This window comes from Nuphar pumila, chromosome 6, assembly GCF_984573655.1.
Source record: "Nuphar pumila chromosome 6, dmNupPumi1.hap1.1, whole genome shotgun sequence".
NCBI classification, from domain to species: domain Eukaryota; kingdom Viridiplantae; phylum Streptophyta; class Magnoliopsida; order Nymphaeales; family Nymphaeaceae; genus Nuphar; species Nuphar pumila.
Genome location: NC_143254.1, coordinates 108,366,198 through 108,393,677, shown reverse-complemented (window position 1 = coordinate 108,393,677; position 27,480 = coordinate 108,366,198). Strand labels below are relative to the sequence as shown.

The 27,480-nt window shown below is 35.7% G+C and overlaps 1 protein-coding gene across 2 annotated transcripts in view; it reads right to left on the bottom strand.

Moving 5' to 3' along the window:
- The window catches only part of LOC149835622 (Protein kinase superfamily protein), a 49,448-nt gene extending 22,184 nt beyond the window's left edge, over positions 1-27,264 (bottom strand). The window contains exons 1-8 of one of the 2 annotated variants that reach the window (XM_090010595.1): positions 27,144-27,264; positions 26,927-27,050; positions 26,671-26,764; positions 26,320-26,566; positions 25,226-25,267; positions 4,331-4,402; positions 2,972-3,107; positions 2,672-2,829 (exon numbers count right to left, since the gene is read on the bottom strand). In XM_090010595.1, coding sequence (XP_089866721.1) covers positions 2,672-2,829; positions 2,972-3,107; positions 4,331-4,402; positions 25,226-25,267; positions 26,320-26,566; positions 26,671-26,764; positions 26,927-26,990 — 813 coding nt within the window. In that variant the 5' untranslated portion in view covers positions 26,991-27,050; positions 27,144-27,264. Of the gene's footprint in view, positions 1-2,671; positions 2,830-2,971; positions 3,108-4,330; positions 4,403-25,225; positions 25,268-26,319; positions 26,567-26,670; positions 26,765-26,926; positions 27,051-27,125 lie in introns of both variants that reach the window. The other variant, XM_090010594.1, reaches the window with a different exon arrangement.
- Positions 27,265-27,480: the final 216 nt, after the last annotated feature.

The window sequence follows — 27,480 nt, the reverse complement described above, 5'->3', positions numbered from 1 at the left end:
TTAAAATCACCTTTAAAATTAAAAGTGTAGAACTCTACCTCATAGAGGTCTTCCGGAGGGGCGACACCCTCTAGAATATTCTCTAGAATATTAAATTAAATAATTAATTAAAAGAATAATATCTAGAAGGTAGTGTAGAGTTCTACATGAAGTAGAACTCTATTTAATTAAGGCTATCTAGAGGGGACGTCACCCCCTTCTAGATTAAATCAAATTAGAAAAAAAATAAAGAAAATAAAATATTAAAAAATATTATATAAGGGGTTGGTATTGATGAGTTGTGGAGCCTGATTCACTGTTTTTGCCCCTGCGGGAAGGGGGTCCGGGGGCTCCCCCCGGCGCGGGTCTTATGTTTGGGACTTATGTTTTCAGTGGATCCGACCCGATTTGGTTAGGGTTAGGGTTGTCGCCCTTGCCTTGTTTATATTCTCGCTTTTCTTTCCCGAACTTGTAACTGTCTGTTAAGGGTAATAAAATTTCTCTCTGGGCGGCCGTGGTTTTTTACTCTCTCTCGGATTTGAGGAGAGGTTTTTCCACGTAAATCTGTGTTCTTGTGTTTTGTTTGATCGTTCTTGTTCTTTGTTTCCTTTTGATTGTCTCTTGCTCGTGGTTTTTCCTCGTGGCTTTTCCTAACAGGTATCTCTCTCTCTCTAGAACTAGTGTTCTAGAGAGAGAGAGAGTGGGAGTTAGAGAGAGTTAGAAAAAAAGCGAAAACTCAAAATCGTGTGAGGAGAGAAAGGGAGAAAAGAGAAGGAAGAAAGAAAAGGAGAATAAGGAAAACAGTTTTTCTTCATACATCCATCGATTTTTCCGATCTTTTTTCGCTTTTCGATCAAGGTACGGGTTTTCCTCTAAGTTCGTACGGGAAGAAATACGTATAAATCAGTTTATGTATAAGTATTAGATGAAAAAGGAAAATCTGATTCAAAAGGTATATATTCTTATATAAAGTGATGCTTTTATATATATATATATATATATATATATATATATGTGTGTGTGTGTACATATGTTTATTTCTTTGTGGTTATCGATTTCTCTAGAGTGTCAAATCCTGAAAATATGTATGATTTCGATTTTATAGATGTCTTTCTTGATTTGAAATTGAACATGCATGTAATACATGTTAACAATTTTTTTTCCTGCTTATGCTTGCCGAGTATATATATACTAACATATATTCAGTTTTGTCGATTTCGGCTTAAGTATTAAATACATATTTATATATATGTGCAGGTTGAATTTTCGTGAGTTTTGAATGCTCATGCAAATCCCTATATATATATATATATATATATATTCAGGATGGTTAATTTCTTAAAGCTGGACCAAATTATAACAAAGCTGCTGCTGATTCTTCTCTTTCACCGGTTCTCTCCTGGTTGGTTTCTCTTCTATTTCCTTATTCCTCTCAAAAAAGAATAATATCTCTTTATTCCTATTCCCCTTCTTGAAATCTTTCTTAAATCTTTTCTCTCTTGAATCTGTCTTAATTCTCTTTTCTTAAATCTCTTCCTTTGAATCCTTTCTTAAGTTTCCTTTCTTATTCTTTCACTCTTCTTTAATATTTCATCAAAAATCCCAATCTCTTTGCTGATTATTCTTGTGGTGTAAAAAAAATCCTGCGAGCTGTACACTTTTTGCTGTGAGCTGTCATCATAAAAAGGTTGATTACTATGTCACATGGGTGCGGGTGCGGGTGCGGGTGCAGGAGCGGGTACGGGTATGGGTGCGACACGGGTGCGGAGCAATTTCAAAAATTTTGGACACGGGGACACGGCTGTATATATGTATATATTTTTAAAAATATATATGTATATATATTTTAAATATATATATATATAATAAGACTCGGTGAAAGTTGTGCCCATTAGGGGATATATATATAGTGAAAGTTGTGCCCATTAGGGGATATATATATATATATATATAAAGATCAATTTTTTAGTTTTTATACATCTTTTACCCTAAAAAATGGACAAAAATAAACTTGGTCAAAGTTGACCGAGTCCAAAATGTAGACAGACTCGGCCTCAGTGCGTTGACCGAGTCCGACACTTGGTTGACCGTGTCTGCCCCGTGTCCGAAGCCGCACCCGTGTCGGGGCGTGTCGACACGGGTGCGTCGACCTTATAGCCGAGTCTGTGTGACTTAGGTTGGTTAAGCCTCCAAGAAAATGATGTCAATAATAGGCACAAATCAGATGCAAGCGACTAAAAACATGCTATACATTTTTCCTTTTATCCACAGCAGAAATCAGGTAAAGCTGTTCTATCCAGCCTCTGTTCAAAACATGTTACAACTTATAATAATTAGCTGAAAGCTTTGTAGATCCTTGTAAATTAGAGATAAGAGAGAAGGCAGTCAATCATTGAGAATTCCATGGATGGCAAGACTTAACAGGCATGAATTCCAAAATATGAAACAAAGATCAAAAAAGGACATCCTATTGATAAATAGCATTCTCAGAGGAATGCTAGAAGTAGGATGTAAATAGCAAATTCATAATATAAAATTTTGCACAGGTTAATATGGTCCAGATTCCAGAACCATATATGTTTTGCCAAAGTTAATGATCTAATAACTGTTTCTAACTTTGATTGATTATCTCATTCCAAACTTTAACAAAGAAAGTCTAACAACTCAAGTGAGGTAAAAAAACAACGCTCACCATCTCATTTACTGCTACCAAAAGATCTCTTCGGGCCATTGTGAACCGCTTCAATTGCCCACCAATCATATGAAACAACAGGGCATCAAGTGTCAATGAAAGCAACATACCAGGCCTCTGCACCTTAACAGCTACAAGCTCTCCAGAAGACAAATGAGCTGCAGGAATTGGAAACATGGAAGGAATTAAACATACTAAATATCAGACAAAGATCTTTACTCTCCAAGAGTTGCACGAATAATGCCATCCAAGATGTACTACTATATCTTGAAAAGAAACTATGGCATGTCCTTTACTAACCTTTATATACTTGACCTAATGATGCTGCTGCTATGGGTTCTGGACTGATGTCAGCAAATATTTGTGAAATTCGAGCACCCAGTTGAGACTCAATAGATTTTAGAGCAACATGAGTTGGAAAGGGTGGTATTTGGTCCTGAGGCAGAAAAAAACAGATAAAAATATGAGAGAGAGGGAGATGCATGCCACAAACAAAGACTGGTTCACACGAAATACAGAGAAGACATGAAGTAAAATATACTCCATCAGAAGCAAATAGCCATTATTCCCAAAGAAGAACCAATATAAGATGGGATAAAACCCATACAATAAATATGCATTGAATCACAACCAGTGCTTCACTTTGCACTTGTGCCAATGGAATTTTCTTCTTTTCCTTTGCGTCATAAATGCCAATTCACATTATAAACATTTATGGTACTTTTTGGTAAAAAATATTTAATAATTTAATAAAATATTGCTTAAAGAATCTCAATTCCTATGTAAGGTACTGCAAGAAGGGTGTTGTACCCATGTCGACACAGATACTAGTACTAGCACTTCATAGGATATGGGTCAGACCAATGTTCAATTGACATGATCCATTGCCTGCTTTCATCCATTTTAAGGTGCATGAAATGTTGTTTTTATCCATTCTTGTATGGTGTTTGATATATATAAATATATATACACACTTGGTTAATATTTTGTGTTATTCAAGGCACAGAACTATTGAAATGGAAATCAGAGGTTCAGGCTTTATCGACTCAATCTGACCACATAGATGTGTTCAGCACGGCTTGTTTGCTGAGGATCAAATATTGGACTGTGTTATTTCAGTCAAAAATATGATTTTTTTGAGTGGTGAAATTTTAGTGTATTGTGGGCCGTTGATTTTTAAAGCCCTTGAAAAAACCTGCTTACATTTCACAATGACATGATTCAAAACTCATTTTCTACTAAACAAACCTTCTAGATCACATTCATAAGGTCCGATGTACAAAAAAAACCCAAAAAAATGTGAAAGAAAGGTTATTTAATTTATACTGTTTTGTGCCTTCAATAGCACCAAATATTAACCCATCCTTAATCTCAAGAATAAAGTTTCTTGAATATGTGGAGTCAGGATTCCTCATAGTAGAAATTGGGACTCCTGCATATTTTGGAAGTGGACTACTACCGGCTTTCAAATCGGGCTTCTTAGGAAACGGGATTCCCACTCTTTATGCTCCCAGTAACAATGGTTTGAACTGTTAATAATCCAAACTAATATTTTTTTACAAACATGGCATCAAATACTTGCAACACAATATACACCGCTTTCTGAACTCACTAACCAAAAGTGAAATAGCCAAAAAAAAAGATGGATAGTAATAGTACCTGCAACTTAGTAAGTTCCTGGCAGTAAGCACTAGGTAATATATCTGGACGAGTGCTCAAAGCCTGACCAAGCTACAGCAAGGAAGCACAAGAAAAAGTCTTAACCCTGAGAAACCATCCTTAAGAAGAAATGCAGTAGATTCTCCATGTATTAAAAAAGGGAAGAAAAAGAGCAAAAAAAACCTTAGAGGTGTCAAGAATGTGAAAAGAAAAATGATGACACACTATCACTGAGAATGCACGTATTTTCAACTTGAAGCCAATTAAATAAAAAAAGTCTGGCAATAGGAACAAAAACAAAATTCAAAAAATTGTGCAAGGAAAATAGACAATAATGCCATACCACTCCTCTTTTCTCCCCACCCCCCCCCCCCTTCAACCACCTCTCTTGCCAACATTTTGTCCAAAATTTGCCAATTAGAGGCCAGAAGAACTCAAGCAGATAAAAGAGATGACGAGAAGAAAAAGAAGTCAAACAATAAAATGCACACACACGCACACATGCTCTTTACTAGAAAAAAAAATAGATGTTAAGCCCGTAAAGTCGGTGATCCATGAGATATCCTCAACCTGCCAATTTTAATAACATCAGCATTTTAAAATCATTGCATATACTTCGGTGAGTTCAAGTTCGAGTTCGAGTTCGAGTTCAGTCACACAGCATTCCTGGGCTTCACAGATCTTCTCCAGCAAGCATATAAAAAAGCAAGGAAGGATAGTTTCCCATGCCAATGTTAGACCGTATGCCAAAGCGAATCTTTCATTTAGTTAAGTACATAATGAATTCATTGTAGCCAATCTCCCTTTCCTTGTTGCAACTTCCTTATTGTTACTATTAGATTTTGGGCCTTTCTTAAATACCCACAAAGAGCTACATCCATATGCCAAAATTGATCTACCATTCCAACTACCTAGTCAAGTGTTATGATCCAAAACATCCAATCGTCATCATTGCAGTATTTTTTGAGATCACCCGTTCTAGTGACTTTCTGAAATTTCTCCAGAATTTTATATCAGATAAAGCAACAAATAACCAAATTATTCTACCCGTACATATAGAGAGTTAAAAAAATTCTCTTTGCCATTGGCATATAATATTTTTTCTTGTTGTCGAAATTTTCTCTAACATATTCTTTTGCCATGTCCATGTAATCATACAAGGCATAGCTGGAGCCTCATCACTGTCCACTGTTCTCAACACTTTCATGAGTGGCACTGTCATCCTCAAAAACATATTGCACCTCTTCCAAAACTCCATGGAGAAGACTATCTCCCTTATCTCAATCCCAATATATTTTTGCGCAATCTCCATTGCAAACCACTCATCTGAAGCAAACAATTGCTTTAATTCATTTTGATGAATGACAATGCTTTGTACAGTCAAAACATTTGTAGCACACCTTGTCAATGCAAGGCATATCAACTCGGCTACTTGGTAGACCTACTCATCAAGTTTGGGATGGTAGAATGATTATAAATGAATTTTGTTACTTTCTTGCACATTTCAATGCACTCAGAAATGCCCTCCATCTCACTAATATATTCAAGCATGAAATCAATCCAATGTGTTAAGCATGGACACTATACAAAGCATTTATATTTCTCTTGCAACTTTAATCCAGCAACTTTGAAGTTTGTTGCAGTATCAGTAATGAATTGGACCACATTTTTAGGCTTAACATGCTCCACCACATCTTTAAAATCACAAACAACTCCTTTGTCATCTTTTGTATATTAGACAAATCAACGGATTTCAAAAGCAAAACACCTTTAGAACAAAAAACAAAAAAATTTACCAAATTTCATTGTCACTTGTCTGTCCATGCAGCCCTGTCTTCCAAGACTCTGAACTCATCACACCATTGCTTCACTTTTGCAACAACTTGCTTCAAAATCCGGTCCCTCAATGCATGATAGGAGGGAATCTTGTAACCAACTCCTATACTAGCTATTGGATCAGCCATAGCTTGAAAATGATACGAGTTTGCAGCGTTGAATGATGTGCAAGTCTCATAAAAAAATGGCCAACTGCTAGATCTGAATGTTCAATCATTTGACTAGAGGTCATGGCAGAACGTATATCTGGTTGAGCTCCAAGGGTTGTCTTAGGTGGGAAATAGGTATCAATCTCACGTCTTGGACTCGTAAATCCCCTATCTCCTCCCCTTCTTCCTGTACTACTACCACCAGGTCCACCACGAGATGGTACACGTCCAGTACCACTGTTGTCTGTCCATACCTCCACGTCTTTGCCCTTCTACTCATAAAACTCCTCAACAAGGCCGGCCACACTATTAGTTACTTCCCCATACACCTCAGGTGGCATTTCTAGCTCTTCCCAGGGTTGGAACATATCGTAACCCCTAATTTTTGTCTGTCGCCTACTGTTTTTTTTTCTCTTCCTTTGAGATTCCTTCAAGATCTCATGCATCTGTCATTTCACGACAGATGTTTAGAAGTGCATGTGGCCACATTAAGCCTTGTGTCAGTTAAATAATGTTTCATCCTAGAAATGCCTCCATGAATCTCTCTTACAAATAGTTGCACCAGTTGAGCAACCTATTTCCTACATAAACCAGTGCACAATGATCCCATGCCAAGTCTCTTAATTCAGCCATGTACCAAATCATGGTTGGCATTCTCGGAATTCGGTATCAGATCAGCCAAACCTGACTCGATGACTCAGGTGAGTCACGGTTTTTATTTAATTTTATCAAAAATTAATAACAAGCATATGTTTCATAAATACAAAAACATTTTTTAAAGAGTATTCATTTGAAATATGAATTCCTCACATATATATTTAAATATATATATAACACCTATAATATATATATATATATATATATGTATATATATTAAAAAAATCTTTAAAAATATTTTAGTATCTTATACAATTTTTTAATATTTTTATTTTTTCTTAAATGTAAACAAACCAGTTGATTATCTCAATATTATAATATCTTTTGATTGATGGGTTCTATATTTTTTCTTAGTAAATAGAACTTTTTTCGCTATATTATACTTTATATAAGTTTTTCAATATTTTTTCCTAGTTAGAAGAAGCTAGTGTTGGTGCCTAGTGTTAAAAATTGTACATATATATATATATATATATATATATATATATATATATATATATATATTGTGTTTGTTTATTTATTTATATAAATATATATTTTTCTCCTTTTGTTTAAATTGAACTAGTAAACATTTGTTGACTAGCCAACCAAAAGAGACGTTTGAGAGGTCCAACAACTCTATTTAGAGACGTTGGGCCTCTCCCAACGTCGCTTTGGAAGTTCTTCTTGCTTGTGTATATATAGAGGTGAAACCCCTTCCCATTTGCATGCTTCTTGCATGAAGGTTATAAATAAAATGTTTATTTTAGCTACTTGTTTTGCCCCTTGTGTGGGTTTTGTGAGTGAGCTCATTTGTGGCATTTGGTGTGTTTTGTGAGTGAGCCCATTTGTGGCTTTTGGTGTATTCATTTTAATATTGTGGTGGATCTTGTTGGTGGCTTTCGCTTTTTTACATGGTATCAAAGCAAGGTTCGCTCTTGACTCTAGAGGATTGTGTACTGCCTCGTTTTCCATGCTAGTGGAAGAAAGAATGAATTTCTTGGTGATTCAAGTGCTCGTGTATTCGTGGTGGTGTGCTCATACTACTACTCTCTCATTTCTCATCTATTATCTTTTCTTTTCTTTTCTTTTCTTTTCTTTGTCTCTACTATGTAAGGATGGATGACAATGAGAAAGTCACCATCGTACCCATGAAACTCAATGATACTAATTTCGCAATGTGGTATTCAATAATGAAACACCGCATATGGGGAAAAGGATTATGGAGATTGATTAATGATTTTGATCCGGAGCCTAAACTAGCCCTCACAAAGGTAGAAAACGAAAAAGAAATGCCTCTTATAGATGGTGAGAAGACTAAGGCACTAGCCACTTATGAAAAAAAATGGAAAGAGTGGAGAATGGGCATGCCAAGATCATGTCTTTGTTAATCAATAGCGTGGATATTAAAAAATGTTCTAGTCTCGCAAAATTTGAGCATGCTAACAAAACTTGAGAATACCTTAAGAATATGTATTCTCTTAAGGATATTACTCATGTGTGCAATCTTCAAAATAAAATTCGGACAATCACTCAAAAAAACAAAAATATTAGGGAACACTGCAATAAATTATCCGAACTTTAATAAAAATTATCTATTCTTGAGCCTAAGTGGCATTACGCAGAAGATATAGAGCTCCGGCAAAAGCAACTTCATGCGGAACATTTCTATCAATTTATAAATGGCTTGAGACCGGAGTTTGAAAGCACCAAATCCGTTCTTCATATAAAGAAAGTGCCCTCTATTGTTGACACTATTAAAGAATTGAGTATGGTAAAGAATAGGCTAAAAGGGCACTCTTTGAAAAATGAAGACGTCTCAGTTTTGGCCGTCTCTAGACCGGGAAACTACATGCGCCCCAAGAAGTCACCTCATTAGAAACAAGGAAATGAACATGATAACAAGCCTTATCGGAACAAGGCAATGAATATGACAGGAAAAAAATTATTTGTTATAACTGTCATAAACCCCAGTACACTAAGCCTCAATGCCCAGTGTTTAGAAGAAAGGAGGAAAATAAGGTGGTTTCAGTTGGCTCTTCACAAGAAACTAATGATGCACTCGTATCAATGTCACAACTTATGGAGATTCTCCAACCACTTCTCAAAGGGGTATCTTCTTCAAATGAAGCCTCAACTACAACAGTAGTTTCATCCTTCTTTGATCCCGGAAAAACTCCTTGGCTTCTTGATTCTGGCGCTTCCTTTCATATGACTCCTAATAGTAAAATTTTATCTGAATGTCATACCAACTCAAGCATGTCAAATATTTTTACAATCGATAGTACATCTCTTGAAATAGAAGGAAAAGGAAATTTTGAAAAGATTTTACAAAACTCTAAAAAATTTACCATTTCAAAAGTTAAATATATTCTTAAGTTAAATATATTCTCAAGTTAAATTTAAATCTCTTATCATTTCCAAACATATCTGACCATGGATATAATGTTTCCTCTTCTTATGGATGTTGGGTACAGGATCACCAGTGAGGAAATCTGATTGGAAAAGGCCATAGAGAAGGTCTCTATTACATCAATTTTTTTGGAAATACCCAAGGATGCCTTTTGTTATAATGTTAAGAAATTAGAGTTTGAATATATGGTACAAACTAGTTGGTCATCCTAATGTATCCAAAATTCAACACTTTCCAAATTTGAAAAAAAAAATTGAAACTCTGAAAATTTTACGTGTAAAGATTGTATTCTTAGTAAAATGAAGGGATTGTCATTTCATGAAAGAATTTTTTTTTCTTTCAGACCGCTTAAGCTAATACATTTAGATGTTTGAGGGCCAGGACTAGTTACATCAAAGGGTAGATATACATACTATGTGGTTTTTGTTGATGATTTTTCTAGGTATACTGGGATCTACTTTCTCAAACATAAATATAAGGTCTTCTCACATTTTTAAATATTTAACTTGGTAAAACATAAGTTTAAAAAGGATATTTTTATTTTCTACACAAATTCAATGAAAGAATTTTTATCAAAAGAATTTAAAGATTATCTAAATTTGCATGGTATCACGGATCAAAGATCTTGCCCTCATACACCATAACAAAATAGTTTGGTTGAACGAGAACACAGACATATTATGGAAACAACCAGAACTCCACTAATAGCAAATTAAGTGCCAAAAGAATTTTTTGCCGAAGCAACCTTAACTGCTATGTATCTCATAAATAGAATGACTTCTTCATTACAAAATATAACATCAGTTGAAAAAAATTTAGTATCTCCTGATTATACTAGACTAAGAATTTTTTGGTGCCAATGTTTTGTTTTTACTAACAAAAATGATAAACTCTCCCCTCGTGCTATTCCTTGTGCCTTCTTGGGTTATGCAAATAACCAAAAAAGCTACAAATGCTTTGATTTTAAACATAAAAAATTATGTCTCACGTAATGTGACCTTAGAAAAAAAAAACTTCTTTGACTTTAAAAAGGTGAAGGAAGTAGATGAGTATTCCTTTTTTATTTGATTTAAGTTCAAGTCATAAAAAATGTGATTATGAATGTAACCTGGATAGTGGTCTTGATATAATAGATGAATGTGATATTGATAATGGTCATGATGATATAATTACTGAAGAGCAACCTCATAGGAACAAAAACTATTTACAATATTCTAGGCGTAGAGACTTTAATCAACCATATGCACTGGAGAAATATGTTGAATAACCTGAAGTTCATACTAGGTCATTTAGGATTTTCAAACCACCTGAAAAGTTTGTCTTATGATTCTTTTCCTCCAAAATATAAGGCATTTATTGCATAAATTCATTCATATGTGGAACCTTCAACCTATACTCAAGCTAAAAAACATTGTGAATGAGTAGACGCTATGAGAATAGAGTTATAAGCTTTAGAAAAGCCTAATATTTGAACCATTCAAGATGTTCCAAAAAGAAAGAAACCTATAGGTTGTAGGTGGGTATACAAAATTAAAACAAAGACTGATGGAACTCTTGAAAGATATAAAGTCTGATTAGTTGCCAAGAGATATTCTCAACAATATAGCACAGATTACAAGAAAACCTTTGTTCCAGTCACTAGAATGACCACTACTAGAACTCTAGTAGCATTAGCCTTTGTTCAAAAATGTTCTATAGTTCAAATGGATGTTAAAAATGTTTTTCTTAGTGAAAACCTAGTTGAAGAAGTTTATATGGAAGCACCACTAAGTATAAGTGTTCCTAAAGGTAAAGCTCTTCATTTGGAAAAAGTTCTTTATGGACTTAAATAAGTCCCAAAGGCTTCGTATGACCGGTTTAGTTGAGTTATGCTTGATATTGGATTTAAAACTTATTTAACTGACAGTATATTGCTTGTTAAGATTTCTAATGCAGGTATTATTATTATTCTTCTCTATGTGGACGACATAATCATCACCGAAGGAGATAAACAAGGAATTGAAAATATTAAAAAACTTCTCAAAAAAAATTTAAAATGACTGATTTAGGCTTCTTAAAATATTTCTTAGGAATCGAAGTTGTTTACTCTTCTAGAGAATATTTATTATCTCAGTCTAAATTTGTTTTTGACATTGTCTTTAGGTCTGGCATCCCAGATGATAAGAGAGTTGATATCCCTAAGATTGCTAACACCAAGATGTGAATTGATGATGTAGAACTTCTTGAAGATCCTACTCTTTACAGACAATTTATTAGAGCACTCTTTTACCTTTAAATTACTAGACCAGACATAACAAATGTTGTACACACAACTGATCAATTTCAGCACGCTCCCACTTCTGTTCACATGGGAGCAGTTTTGCATGTTATTAGATATTAAGACTTATCTTTCTCGATGCCTATTTTTGTTTGCTTCATCTTCTTTAGATTTAATTGTTTATATTGAAGCTGACAGAAGAGGTGATCCCAATAACAGACACTCAACCATGGGTTTTTGTGTTTTCTTAGGTGAATCTCTGATTTCATGGCGATGCAAGAAGCAGCAAAAGGTTTCGCTTTCATCAACTGAGACTGAATATCGGGTCATGGCAACTACAAGGATGGAGGTAGTCTGGCTAAGAAGGTTATTGGTTGATATGGGAGCTCAAGGGAAAGGAATCTCCCGCATGTGCCATGACAACAAGAGTGTGATCTACATTGCCAGTAATTGTACTTTTCATGAACATACTAAATATATTGAAATGGATTGTCACTATGTTCGATAGAAGTATCTACATGGGACCATTGATCTGCCTTATGTTACATCAAAATACCAGTTAGCAGATTTCTTCACCAAACCTCTCATTGCTCTCTGTTTCTACTTTCCATTAGACCAACTTTCAATTATTGTACCGTAAGTTTAAGGAGGAGTGTTAAAAATTGTATATATATATATATATTATGTATATTTATTTATATAAATATATATTTTTCTTCTTTATTTTTCTTTTTTTGTTTAAATTGAATTAGTCAACATTTGTTGACTAGTCAACCAAAAGAGATGTTGGGGAGGTCCAACGACTCTATTTAGAGTCGTTGGGCCTCTCCCAACATCTCTTTGGAAGCTCCTCTTGTTTGTGTATATATAGGGGTGAAACCCCCTCCCATTTGCATGCTTCTTGCATAAAGGTTATCAATAAAATATTATTTATTTTAGCTTCTTGTTTTGCCCCTTTTATGGGTTTTGTGAGTGAGCCCATTTGTGGCTTTTGGTGTGTTCACTTTAGCATTGTAGTGGAACTTGTTGGTGGCTTCGTTTTTTTACACTTAGTGAATTGTGCCTTCATGATAGTACATTAGTAGTCTTGTCATGTGTATGTGAAAAAAAAGTCCCATATCGATGGGAAGGGGTGAACGAGTCACGAGTTGACTGGACGAGTTTTCTAACTATGCTCCAAATACATTGAATCAAACCCTCTAGGGTTCAGATTTGAGGGATAGAGGGCACAAAAATGTGTATAATGGAAATAGGGGATTTAGGATAAATCATGTCATTATGACTCAGTTTTAAGGGTTAAAAGCCAAAAGATGAGTATATATAATGGAAATGAGAAGTTTTAGGCTAAAAAATGAGCTTTAAGGTTCGGTTTTGAGAGTTAGAAGCAAAAAAAATGGTGGGTAGGATGAAAATAGGTGAGATTTGAGGCAAACCACACATATAGGGCTCAGATCTAGCAAAAGCCCCAATTTTTAAGGTGGATTTGATCTCAAAATAAAGTGGGTAGGCCTAGAAAAGGGGTTTGGGGAGGGAGAACTTGAAAAACAAGGTCAAAATAACCCTTGGGGGCTAAAAAATGGCACCCATAAGTGGTCGGTCACATCTTTTTCGGCACCAGAAAAGTAAAAAAAAAAAGGTGGAGAGTTGACTCGTACAATACAGGATGTATCGTACCCACGTATCATACGACACATATCGTAACGGTACGATAATCATGTTAAGATGTATGTATAAAAAAGCTACAATATGTAGGCCACAACGGTGAAAAGAATCATCATGGGTAAAGATATGCGGCAATTTGTTGATGGTTAGGCATTTGAACCACAACCAATTCTCACAAGAATGGTTGTCGGAGCCGATAGTTAATCTAAGGAAGAGAGCCTTTAAGGGAATTGAATGGGGAAAAACTATGCTTGATTATAAAAAAGTCTATAAAGAGTGGGAAATGGGTCAAGCCAAAGTTTTTTCTCTCTTTATGAGAAACCATGCTCCGATATTCTTGAATTTAAAAAAGCAGATGAAGCTTGAGAATATGTTAGACAAACATATACCCAAAAAGATGTTGCTCACATGTAGGATCTTAAAGAAAATACATAGTACGGTGAAGGAATATTATAGTACCCTTAAAAGACTTTGTAATCAATTAGTTAAGCTTGATCCTATATGAGAGACACCTATTGATGCTTAAGAATGGAAGAAATACAAGCATGAGAAACAATTGTTCTAAAATTTTAGAGGTTTTAAACCCGAATTTGAATAAGTTCAGGTCAATATCATTCATAGGAAAAAAACCCTTACCTTATATGAGGTCTTGGCTCAAGTTCGTATGGAGGAGACAAGGTTGAAATACATGTTCGATTCTAAGGAGACCAAGGATAATGTTTTGGTTGTGTCAAGACCAGGTACCAATACAAATGTCTACAAACTACCACATTTTTCAAAACCTTACTATGGGAGACCTAGATATGATGACAACAAGAGAAAAAATATAATATGTCATAATCGTGTGAAGTCACAGTACATCAAGCCCTATTGTCCTAAGATCAAAGGAAGAGAAGACAAAAAGGTGGCATATGTAAGAATATCTCATGAAGAAATAAGTGGAACCAACGACGATTCAAAATCCATTGGAGCCATGTTCTCTTAAATCATGGAGCTCCTTCATCCACTAATCAAGAACTCCTCTTCCTCTCTTTCAAGAGTCGCGGTCTCTACATCTTCACCTCCCGGTAAGGTTTCTTGACCTTTAGATTCTGAAGCCTCATTTTATATGAGGCCAAATATGTCTTTGCTTTCTGAATGTTACACTAATTCAATGCAAAATAATGTTTTTACCGTTGACGAGTCCTCTCTTAATATAAAAGGCATTGAGAATTTCAAAAGTATTTCAAAATTTTCTGTTCCAAAAATTAGATTTGTCTCAAAATTAAATTTAAATCTTCTCTCTGTTTCTCAAATCACCGACCATAGGTGTAGTGTCTCCTCATTTAAGCAATGTTTTGACAAATTTCGTATGGATGTATGTGTGGTTCAGCTTGCACAGAAAAAGGGGAGAGAGAGAGAGAGAAGATGCACAATTGGCTGGGGCAGCACACAATCGCTCGACCTCCAAACCCTAAACTTTATAAAACAAAACAGATATACAATGATCCTTGTAATATCAGAGATATTACAAGAATGCCATTAATGAAGTTGTATTGAGCATGTGTTTCATTTAACATGTGTATGGATCTGGATCCAAATCCATACGCAAACTGTATTTTAACACCCTCCCTCAAGTTGTACGTGATTTTGAAGCATGTACAACTTGCTCTTCAATAGCCAAAATTGACGTCCTGTTAACCCCTTGGTAAACAGGTCTGCCACTTGATCTTCTGTTTGAACATGACGTAGTTCTATCTCCTTCATATCGACTTTCTGCCGTATAAAATGTTGATCAATCTCAATGTGCTTCGTTCTGCTATGCTGGATAGGATTACATGCAATGTTTATTGCGCTTTGATTGTCACATAAAAGAAATGATCGAATAATTGTCTCCCCAAGATCACTCAATAAGTGTCTAATCCATGTGGCTTCTGTCGTGCCTGTAGCCATCGATTTGTATTCAGCCTCTGTACTCGATCGTGCCACTGCCTTTTGTTTTCTGTTGCTTCAGGACACTAAATTGTGTCCAATATATACACAATATCCAGAGACAGATCGTCTCTCATCTGGATCCCCTGCCCAATCTGCGTCTGTATAAGTGATGAGTTCATGTCCTCTATGCAGATTATCGTTCTTGCGATAAACAAGTTTGTCTCCTATAGTTCCTTTTAAATAGCGTAGAATGCGCTTCACAACTTCCATATGACCCTCCGTTGGAGCATGCATAAACTGGGATACCTGATTGACAGCATAAACTATATCAGGTCTGGTAAAGGTCAAGTACTGTAACATTCCCACGAGACTTCTATACGTTGTAGGGTTGACACAAAGATGACCATCTTCAGAGCTCAGCCTTTGATGTAATACACTAGGAGTGCTGACTGGTTTGCAATTCGTCATCCCGGCTCTTTCCAGAAGGTCAAGAGTGTATTTTTGTTGCATGAGTGTCAATGTGTCTTGTTGTCTGTCAACTTCCACACCAAAAAAGTACCACAACTCCCCTAAATCTTTCATCTTGAAAGTTTTCATTAAAAACTGTTTCACGTCTTGCACATGATTATCTGAGCTCCCAGTGATCACAATGTCATCAACATATATAAGAAGTATAACAATGTCTGCCTTTTGGTAAATAAAGAGTGAGTGATCCAGAGAACATCTTCTAAAACCATAACTTTGAATTTGCATAGAGAAACTTTCAAACCAAGAACGGGACGCCTGTTTCAACCCATACAGAGATTTCCTTAGTTTGCACACCCAAGCAGTAGGATCCTTCTCGGCATAACCAGGAGGTTGCTCCATATACACTTCTTCCTTTAAAGTTACATGCAAAAATGCATTTTTAACATCCATCAGGCTAAGGCTCCAACCTCGATCGACTGCTAGGGATATGATGACACGAATAGTACCCATTTTGACTACCGGACTAAAAGTTTCATCGTAGTCTTCACCATATTGTTGTGTGAATCCTCGAGCAACAAGTCGCGCCTTATATCTGTCAATACTTCCTTCAGGCTTATACTTTGTTTTATAAACCCATTTTGAGCCAGCTACATTATTTCCTTCTGGCCGAGGGACTATTTCCCAAGTCTGGCATTCATGAAGAGCTTCCATTTCTTCATTCATAGTTTCAGTCTAATGACGGGATTGAAGAGCTTGATTAAAACAAGTGGGTTCATCCTGTTTTGTGAGCTGAGACATAAACAACTAGAAATCAAGGGAGAAGGTCTCATAACTCACCCATCGTTGAATAGGATGCTTAATGTGTGACGGCCTTTGAGTCGGATCATTGGCGATGCTTTCCACATTCATCGGCTCTGTATTTTTGTCATGTCTAGTGTATATCTGTCCAGAGAAGCGTTCTACTGGGGGTGGCTCAACTGGAGATAATTTAACATGCATCTGTGAGTCATTCAACTCCCTACTCAAGCCGAAGGAAGAACAATTTGTTTGACATGTTTCTCCTGTATTAGCAAAAAGATCTGCGCTCATCCATGGATCATATACTTCTAATTCTCGAGATGGCAACGCTGCAGAGTCATTGACCTGAAAATTTTGTTCGTCAAAAACAACATTTTTGGAGGTCCTAATACGTTTTGTAGTAGAGTCATAGCATCGATAACCTTTGTATTCATCTGCATACCCAACAAATCTGCACTTGACAGCCTTGTCCTGAAACTTATTTCGCAGAGATGAATCAATATTACATAACATACACAACCAAAAACATGCAGCGCATCGTAAGAGGGATGTTGCCCAAATAAAGTATAATAGGGAGATTTTCGATCCAAAAGTGCCATATGAAGACGATTTATGATATGAACAGATGTGTGAAAAACTTCTGTCCAGATACTAACGGGCACATTGCTATCATGTAACATGCTCATCGCGCTCTCGAGAATATGCATGTGTTTCCTCTCCGCAACCCCATTTTGTTGAGGAGTATGAGGGCAAGAAACCTGTCGACTTATTCCTTTATCCCGAAGAAAGGCAATAAACTCGTTCGATGAATACTCTCCTCCACCATCACATTGTAAATGCACAATATCATAAGCAAACTTTGTTTTGACCATCGAATGGAATTCCCGAAATATTTGAAAAACTTCATGCTTGTGTTTTAAGAAATATATCCAAGTATAACGGGAATAGGAATCAATAAAGACAACATAGTAACGACTGTCAGAAAGAGAAGGAATAGGTGTGGGTCCCCAATCATCGAAACAAATAATCTCAAATGGCTTTGAAGCTCTTTTATTTATAATATGAAAAGGAAGAACATGGCTTTTGCAGAGTTCGCATGAAGAACATTTATTATTATTATAAAAAAATGAACATAAACTAGACTCTGGAAGGAGACCATTAGATACATAATTTTCAACGAAACCCCGACTACAATGTCCCAGACGACTATGCCAAATATCTGGCTTATTACAATGAGATGAATTAAAAACTTCCAATGAAGGGAAAAACAAAGACTCTGAAGGCGAAGACACTGAAGAATGCTTGGATGACTTCAACTGGAGGACTGGGACTGAAGGCGAAGACACTGAAGGAATCTTCTTGAAGACGTACATGTTTCCTTGTCGCTCCCCCTTAGCGAACGTCTCCTTCGTTCGTAGATCCTTAACATAAACAGAAGAGGGAGTAAATTCGACGGAAGAATTCATATCGTCAACAAATTTAGCTACAGAAATAATGTTCTTTTTAATATTAGGAGCAAGGAGGACATTGGACAAGTGAAGTGAGGACTTTGACATAGGGATATGTGCATTGCCAGTATGACTAATGGAGTGATAAGTTCCATCTCCCGTAACTATACTACCTTTTTCAAAATAAGGCAATAAGTGAGATAACTTACCCGCATTACCCGTAACATGTGTGGCAGCACCTGAATCAACATACCATTTGCCTTGTTCATTTTGCTTGATCGTCATCTGTGACAATGCTGATAACAAAAGTTGTTGCACATATGTGGATGGCACTTTTGTGTCCACAGTAGTAGCTGATTTATTCTTAATTTTGTTTATTTTTCCTCTATTCTGTAGATTGAACCAACAATCAGCTTTCACATGTCCTCTTTTGTTACATAAGAAACAAGTGGGCACTCTCCTCTGATTCCTTGTATTAAAAACCCCTGAAATATTAGGTGTAGGCAAGATACCACGTCCTCCCTGCCCAAAACGTCTGCGGCCTCTGCCTCCTTGATGCCCTTCATTCCCTCGTCTAAAACCTACAGAAGTGTCCATGGCCAAAACTGAATAAGGACGAGCTGATTCATTTCCTTCTGCCCTTTGTTTCATAATCATCTCATGCTGGAGAAGTTTCGCTTGAAGGTCGTCAAAAGTGGGCAAGTGAGGAAGGCATGATAAAGTTGTGGTAAACATGTCAAAATCAGGACCCAATCCATTGAGAAGTTGTTGAACTTTATCTTTATCTGCAATAGCACTTCCAATAACCGCCAATTGATCAGTAATACTCTTCAAGCGGCCTATGTATTCCATGACTGTCATAGAGCCTTTCTTCAAACTTTGAAATTCATTTTTTAAGTACATAACTCGAGCTTCTGATATCTGAGAGTATGTCTGAGACAGCTTACTCCACAAATCCGCCGCAGTGCAATCATCTGAAAGAGTAACCAACACTTCTTGAGAGAGTGTTGACGTAATATAAGCAACCAAAGACTGATCTCGCTTCCTCCAAGCTGTATACTCTGGATTCTTAATAGAAATGGTAATTATGTCACCCTTCTCATCCTTGGTTTCCTGCAAAATAAGCTGTGGTGGTATAGGAACTAAACCATCCAGATGTTCATCGAGATCCTGACTCCGTATAAAAGGAAGGATTTGCCTCTTCCAAGTCAAAAAATTAGAATGAGTAAGTTTTTCTGTAACGAGCTAACTCAAGAAATTTGCAGAGGGACCGGATGACGATGAGTAATCCATATCAATGGGACAATGAATAAGCAAACAAAACGAATGGAAAGAAAAAAAACAAGTTTGAGAGTGTAAACTGTTATAATCTGCCTATAGGCGTTGCACAGGGAACACTAAAATAGCAATAAATGAAAGGAAAAATTTCTGGAATCAAAGAGATTGTTTGCAATTAAAGAATGAATAAAAATGGTGACTACAATAAAAAATGAATCAAACAGGCTGCAATCAGAGAGGGGAACACTTACAAATGATGACTGCAATGTGGTTGCAGTCGTTGATGTTGAGGAAAAACTGACAGACGTTAAGAATGGATGAATCAAGAAACGATGACTGGCAGTCGTCGATGGCTGCAGCAATGTGGCTGCAGTCGTTGATGTTGAGGAAAGACTGACAAACGTTGATGAATGAGAATCAGCAGAAAAAAAATGTGAAATTAGGGTTTCACGTGAATCTCGATTCAACAATAAAGAAGATGCAGAAATCGATATATAGGATAAAATAAAACCCAAAATGAGGGCAAAGAGATTTTTTTTTAGGGTAAAGGAAAACCCAAACCGAGAAGAAAGGCCTTTAAGAACAAAAATCAATATTCAGGATTTAAAGAGAATATCAAGAGAGAGAATGAGAGAAAGAAAGATGGAAGAAGAGAGAGCAGAAGAAAGAAGCAGCCAAGCCTTTGATCTCACCTCGATGAATAATCTAGAATCAAATGTGCTCTCTTACCGTGTTAAACAGGTAGCGCCACCACCATAGAAGGAGAAGGAAATTGTTTCTTCAGATCTCGTTGAACACGTTGTTTCTTCAAATCTCGCTGAACACGCCTCTAATAGGATTCCGCAACCCCGAGCTCTGATACCATGACAAATTTCGTATGGATGTATGTGTGGTTCAGCTTGCACAGGAAAAGGGGAGAGAGAGAGAGGAGATGCACAATTGGTTGGGGCGGCACACAATCGCTCGACCTCCAAACCCTAAACTTTATAAAACAAAACAGATATACAATGATCCTTGTAATATCAGAGATATTACAAGAATGCCATTAATGAAGTTGTATTGAGCATGTGTTTCATTTAACATGCGTATGGATTTGGATCTAGATCCATACGCAAACTGTATTTTAACATTTGGTGCAGGATCTCTAGTCCGAAAAGCAGATTGGGAAAGGACATAGAGAAGGAGAACTCTATTACATGGATCGTCTTTTGCTTTCAAAAGGAAACTTTTGTTTTAATATTCAAAATGCCGACATAGTTTTGTGGCATCAAAGACTAGAACATCCTAGTTTATCAAAGTTATCCCATGTACCACATTTGAACAAATTTTATAATAAAAGTTTTCATTGTGAGGATTGTGTTATTGGCAAAATGAAATCTCGTTCTTTTCCTATACGAACCTTCTTTTCTTCTAAATTGCTTAAATTAGTGCACTCGGATGTATGGGGACCTTTTTTTATCTTATCTAAAGGTGGTTACTCGTATTATGTGATTTTTGTTAATGATTATACTAGATTTTCTTGGATATACTTTCTTAGGCACAAGAGTGAAGTTTTTGAAAAATTTTAAAAATATCATAATCTTGTCAAAACTCAATTTAAAATTGAATTTTTTATCGTTCGCTCCGACTCTAGCGGGAGAGTTTATGTTCAAAACTTATTTTGAAAACAATGGGATTTTACGCCAAAGATCATGTGTTTATACACCTCAACAAAATGGATTAGCTAAAAGAAAACATAAGCAAATAATTAAGATCACTAGAACCCTTTAATTTCAAAAAATATTCCAAAACATTTTTGGGTTGAAGCCTGTTTGACTATTATGTATATTATTAATAGACTTTTATCATCTAAGCTCCAAAATATTTCTCTTTATAAAAAACTCTTTAAAATCTCTCATGATTATCTTAGATTAAGACCTTTTGGATGCAAGTACTTTGTTCTCACTAACAAAAATGACAAGCTCTCTTTTAAAGCTATATCGCGTGCACTCATTGAATATGGGGAAACCCAAAAAGAATTTAGATGTTTTGATTTAAAAAAGGACAAACTTTATATCATAAGGAATGTTTATTTTTGGAGAATGAAAGTTTCTTTTAAAATGTGCTTAAGAACTCCGAGTATTTTTTTATTTAAGATATTACCTCAAAATAGTAATGAGATCTTATTTAAGAATATTAGTAACGAAGAGCCTCAACTCAATCTCAAGGATGGTGAGAATGTTGAATCAAAAGATCCCAATGTAATTCAATATAGAAGACGTGCAAATAATAGACAACCAAGTGCTCTAGAAAATTATAATACCTCAGAAACTCAACAACTAGGAGTTAGAAGATCATATCAGAATTCTAGACCCCTTATAGATTTATTTCATATGAATCTTTTTCTCCACAATATAGAGCTTGTCTAACTAAGATTTTGTCCTACTATGAACCTGTCACATATAATCAGGCAAAGGATTATCCCAAAATAGATAAAAGCTATAAATAAAGAATTAGGAGCACTTGAAAAATCTAAGACTTGGAAAATATCTGATTTGCCTAAAAGTCAGAAAACTATAGGTTGCAAATGGGTTTATAAAGTTAAAACTAAGAGTGATGGGACCCTAGAAAGGAACAAGGTTAGGTTAATTGCCAAGAGCTATGCACAAGAATACGGGATAGACTAAGATAAAACATTTGCACCTATAACTAGGATGACTTCTGTCAGGATCCTCATAGTTGTTGTTAAAGGTTGAGCTATTTACCAAATGAATGTAAAAATATTTTTTTTAATGGGGATCTAAAAGAATAAGTTTATATGAATACGCCTCTTGGATATGAAGCCCGTCCTAGTAAGGTATTTCAATTAAGAAAGGCTCCTTATGGTTTAAAATAAGCACTCAAAAGCTTGGTATGATTATTTTAGCTTTGTTATGCTCAAACTTGAGCTTAAATCTTAATATACTGTTATTGCCATGTTTACTAAGAAATTTGAAGCACGGATTGTTGTTCTCCTTTATGTTGATGACATGATCATCATAGGTGAAGACAAACAGTCAGTAAAGTACATTAAGTGTATTCTTAAAAAATATTTTAAATAATTGATCTTGGATTTCTTAGATTTTTCCTAGGAATTGAGGTTATTTATTCTCCTTGTAACAACCCCAAACTTACCCTCGAAAAATGTGAAATTGTTTTTTTTAACAATTGCGGAAAACCTCCCAAAGACCAGGGGCACATTATAGATTTAATATTCTCAACCCATCAACCATTTCAGACATAGAATAAATTTAAACCATGAACGGAAATTAAATTAAACTTAATTGAATAGTCTTAACAAAGTTTCACACTGTTCCCAAAACAAAAAGACAAAACATTCATATCATTCAGAACACGAGCCACTAGATCCATAACCCTCAAGTCCTCCTGCCAGCCAGTCCCATCATCACGGAGTCTCAGTGCCTGAAAAACATTTTTAAAAAACTGGTAATAACCGAAGTTCTCGTACAAGACCCTATAAATTTCCAACAGTAAGGAAATAACATAAAGTAAATCAAGCACAAGTTCAAGAGGAACCACAGGCAACGTATCATCAGAACAAACTTACCATCTAAACCGTTCAAGCATGCACTCAACAATTTCATGTTAAATCAAATATTTAGGGATCCATGAAATAAATGTTAAACATTTAGGGATGAATGAATCAGTGTAACATGCATTGAATAACTTTTTAAGTTAAATTATGAGAATTGTTTTGGCATGCATGTCCCTATTTAATGCACATAAATTTAATTTTCACTTTCTTACAAACCCGCGAATACTCAAAACGGGTAAAGTTCTCGAGATTCAATGCAGTTCTCAATCTTAACTTAACACATAATTTGTATTTTAATTACTGAGTTTCACACTTGTTCCCCGACCGATATCAATAATCCACACCATCCATCGAAACATTAGGAATCTACACCTAATGTTGAGACAACAATGAAAAATCACAACCATTGACGCAACTTTTTTGGTATACCAATAACTATAGTTGAGTCAACAACAACACCCCCATGTAAAGTGATTGAAAGTTCCCTACAACCATGGCTTGGAGCATGAACTACTCATCGGGTTCTTGGGGACAACAAATGCACACAATGTTAAGTATTCTCACGATCCTCCACGACTGTCATCCAAGGTTCCCACCCTTTCAGAGAGACACCAGGAAAGAAAATTATTACATTGTTTGGTATCTTTTACCATCTTAATTAATTAAAAGTTCTTTACACAAGAATAGTTATGCAAATCCACATACAATAACAAATTTGAGTCATTGCCCCATCAAATTGAACAGTGTAATTAATTTAGGAAAACCAATTTCCAACAAAATCATTTTGCAATGCAAAAATCACAATTTAATATTTTGTAAGCAACACATGCTCACGACCCTCAACGACCTGTCAGTAGATAAAATATTACCACAATAAACTAGCATTGCAAAAAATTTCAGTGAACATAAAACACACATAATTAATCAAAATTTCTTGTTCAAACACAAACAGCCCAAGTTAAGTAAGAGTTAGATAAAATATGCTAACATTCAATTTTGTGATGCTTGACATCTCCTTATCTCTTTTAAAGGCTTTTTATCCAGTGCCACTTTTGGATAGTCTGTTTTTTCCTCATCATTCACAGCTAATATATGTTAACATGAGAGAAATGAACATCCTAAACATGGTCCGAAGCATAGTCACCTATATCGTTCAAGATAATTTCTCGGCAAGGGTTTTTCTCGGAGATATTTTCAAAAAGTGTTTTTTTTGGTAAAATATCAGAAACTTTAAAAATTGAAAAATTATATATAGTAATAAGAAAATAATAGGTTTTATATTATTTTTCTTGCAAAAAATATAAAGAAACAAATAGAAAAGTTTTTAAAATATAAAAGAAACAAGAAAATATACTTTAAATATGTAAAAAAAGATGCTTTTTTAATATCCAGAGAATGTCTCAGGAAAATATCATGATATTTTCGTTTATGGCGATATTTTGAAAATATCGGCTGACCTTGAAATACTGATAATATCGCGATGGTTTCAAAATATCAGCGATATTGGTGACTATGGTCTGAAGATAACAAGCCCAGTTGTTCTTATTATTTGCATACCCCTTTCCTTATCTTATTCTCATTTTTTTCTTTTACTTCTCTTTGTTTCCTCTTGGTTTCTCACTTCTAGATTCAACAAGGGATAAGGAACTACAGACAGAATGCAGTTAAAATACATAGAAGCATATACAGAAGTTACAACAGAGAAAAATCAATAGCATCTTGCTTGCTGATTAGGCAATTGGGGGCACAAAAATCATTTAAAAGTAAAAGAAAAGAGTGAATAGCAAAAGTAGGAGGATTACGCTATTGAGACCAAGGTGCAAGAAAGGATCTGTTAGGAGATCATGATATCATTAAATATAGGATAACATATTTGGAGGATATCAGACACCTTACTATATTCAGATCCCAAGAGTGGTTGACATGAAATCTGTTAAACAATGCTTGCTTTATTAAAAGATATTATTTTTAATAAATTAATGATTTAGTGATTAGCTCTTGTAGCATTAAATTTAAAATTTAAAAGATATTATTTTTAACAAATTAATGATTTACTGATGAGCTCTTGCACCCTTAAATGCATATTTCTCTTGCAAATCTGCTACCAGATTTTGCTTGTTGTATGAAAATTATGGAAAGAGAAAGATCAGCACTAGTAATGTTCACTATTTTGTGATCCCTGGACTTGATACAGTACCATTTAACTTTCAACCATATGCAGAAAGTGCACAAACTAACAGTTCCACTCAAGGCTTTCCACTTTTAGACACATGAATTTCTAGCATTTTCTTTTGTTGTTTTCAGTTTTATTTCATCAAATTTGAGCCTAAAAGGGCCATTTTTTCTCTAATATCCTAAGCACAGCCAAATGGTACGAAAGAGATTCAAGATGAACAATTCCTACTGAAAAACACAGCTTCCAAAAAATCAAATCAGCATGTGAAGGGAAAAAGCAGAGTTACCTTGATATAAAAAGGTCCCAACTGAATCAGGGTCTCCCGAAACTACAAAATACCAAAAGGTACTGTATTAATCTAATCCCTCAAGTGCTAAAAAATAGGGAGATGGGCTAGAAATGCATTAACAAATAAATACCAAAAACTTCAGAAATTACAATTCTTTTGCATTCAATGAATCCTCGTATAAAAAATTTAAATGACATCCTGCAAAAGAACTTAGAGTAGGATGCAGGGGTGAAACAGAACCAAAAACACAATACAACAGACTAAATTTACTAAGAAAGCCTTTGAGAGGAAAGCACGGCCATTTCAACAACAAATTGCAAATAGAATGTGGCACAGCAATGATATCTTCGAATGTCACAAGGTGCATTCACAACAAAGATTCAATTTATAAGCCAACGTGACTCTTTATTCTTTCAAAAGAAACAAAAAGGTCCATCAAATTTGTTCACTTCATTTACCAATGAACTGAGAAACATTGTATAAATCCAGAATTCTATCTAACAAGATAAGCAACAGAACTCTGCAGCCACGTCAGTTTTAGTTACAAATACGTTAGATACATGCTTGTTATGGCAAGGCATGTATTTATTATGTATTGGCAGTTGAAAATAAATTTTTTATATTCGACATATTCGAAGAATTCAGTAATTAGCATGAGATATACTGACGTACTGAACATTAACAAAAAATGTGCAGAAACCAGTTCATCCAACGCAGTTGAAGAATATATGAGCTACCACTTGAGAGTCTTGATAAGGCAGTTTTTTCCCCAACTATTTATCAGATCTTCAGCTAAAAGCAAATGAAGAAACTATAATGAGTTTCATCGAACGGATCACATCAGCACGTCGCAGCATAGGACCCAGTTGTGATCTCAGAAATGGAATAAAGTTATGAAAGGCAATAACAGTAAACATTATAATTATCTCTCATTGACAACAAACGATTATTGAAATGTTAAAATATCTTATCATAGATAAAACTTTATCGGACAGCCGATACCAACTAAAGCAAGCTGACCATGAATATGTTGGAGGGAGAAAAAGAAAAAAGGAGGCAAGTCACAGTGAAATGCATGCAAACCCACTTACCTTAACAGCTCGTTTACGGATGTCGCGAACAAAGATGTGCCATATCGTTAGCTTTACAACATGGAAAGATATAATGGCAGCTCTATACAAAGCTAAATAGGGGCCAAAATGGTGATACGGAGAAACGTTCTTCGAACCAAACTTCCCGAGCAAATGCCCGAATTTTGTTTCAAGCGATTCCTTTCTTAATTTCGCGTACTCTGCTGATGCCCTTTCACCATGCACGCTAGCAAACCCCGTAGAAGAACTGAATAAATGAAAAAAGGAAATAGTAATGACTCTTAGAACACCATAGCTGGATCAGTCAGACATGAGCAAGGAGGATATGCAAAGTGGAGATCATCCACGTACAAATGCCTACGAAGCGAGTTCGTAAAGAAGCGACCAAATTGCTTCGCTTTTCTCATTTCATCTTGTGCTTGATTGCTCAAGAGTGCAGCTATACCTAGAAATGACGAGTGACACGAAAAAAATGGAGATTAGGGATGAAAATCCACACAATTTTGAAACCCGTGAGCACGCGAACATAGAGGAAATTAGCTGATAACATACAATTTAGATGTCTATATCTATAGAGACTAAAACGAAACCCAAACAGGTGACTGACCTGGAGAAGGGCGGGAAACCACCGCAAAGCCCCGCCTCTTCGCGTAAACAACAGCATTCCTCATGAGCTATGTCAGATCGCACCATGAAACCACCGATCGAATTCCCACCCCACGACGAATCATCTGCAGAACACCCAATTCCCGCCAGTAAATCCGAAGAACCGAAATGACAAGAGACGGGAAAGAGCAATCTCATACAATGTGGGCGGTAATCACATCGATTCGTGGGTTGAATTCTCCTCTCGGAAAGGAAATTTAGTGATAGGGTTTCGTAGGGATTCGTGGGATTGGGGAGGAAACCGAAGCCTTCCAGAGAGAGAGTTTTCTCCCTCTCCGCGAAAAACCTAAAAGAAAAGTAACAGTTTGTTTGAAATTTTTTATTTATTTGTCGCGCGTAAAGTTGCGGTAGACACGGCTCACACGAGACGCGTGGACGCGGTTAAGAGGCGTGACCTATGAATGCACACTTGGCATGTTGAAGCTCGGCTCGCCCAGCCCACTTAAAATGGTGCTCAAACTCAGCTCAAGCTCGGCTTGTGTCAAGCTCGGACCG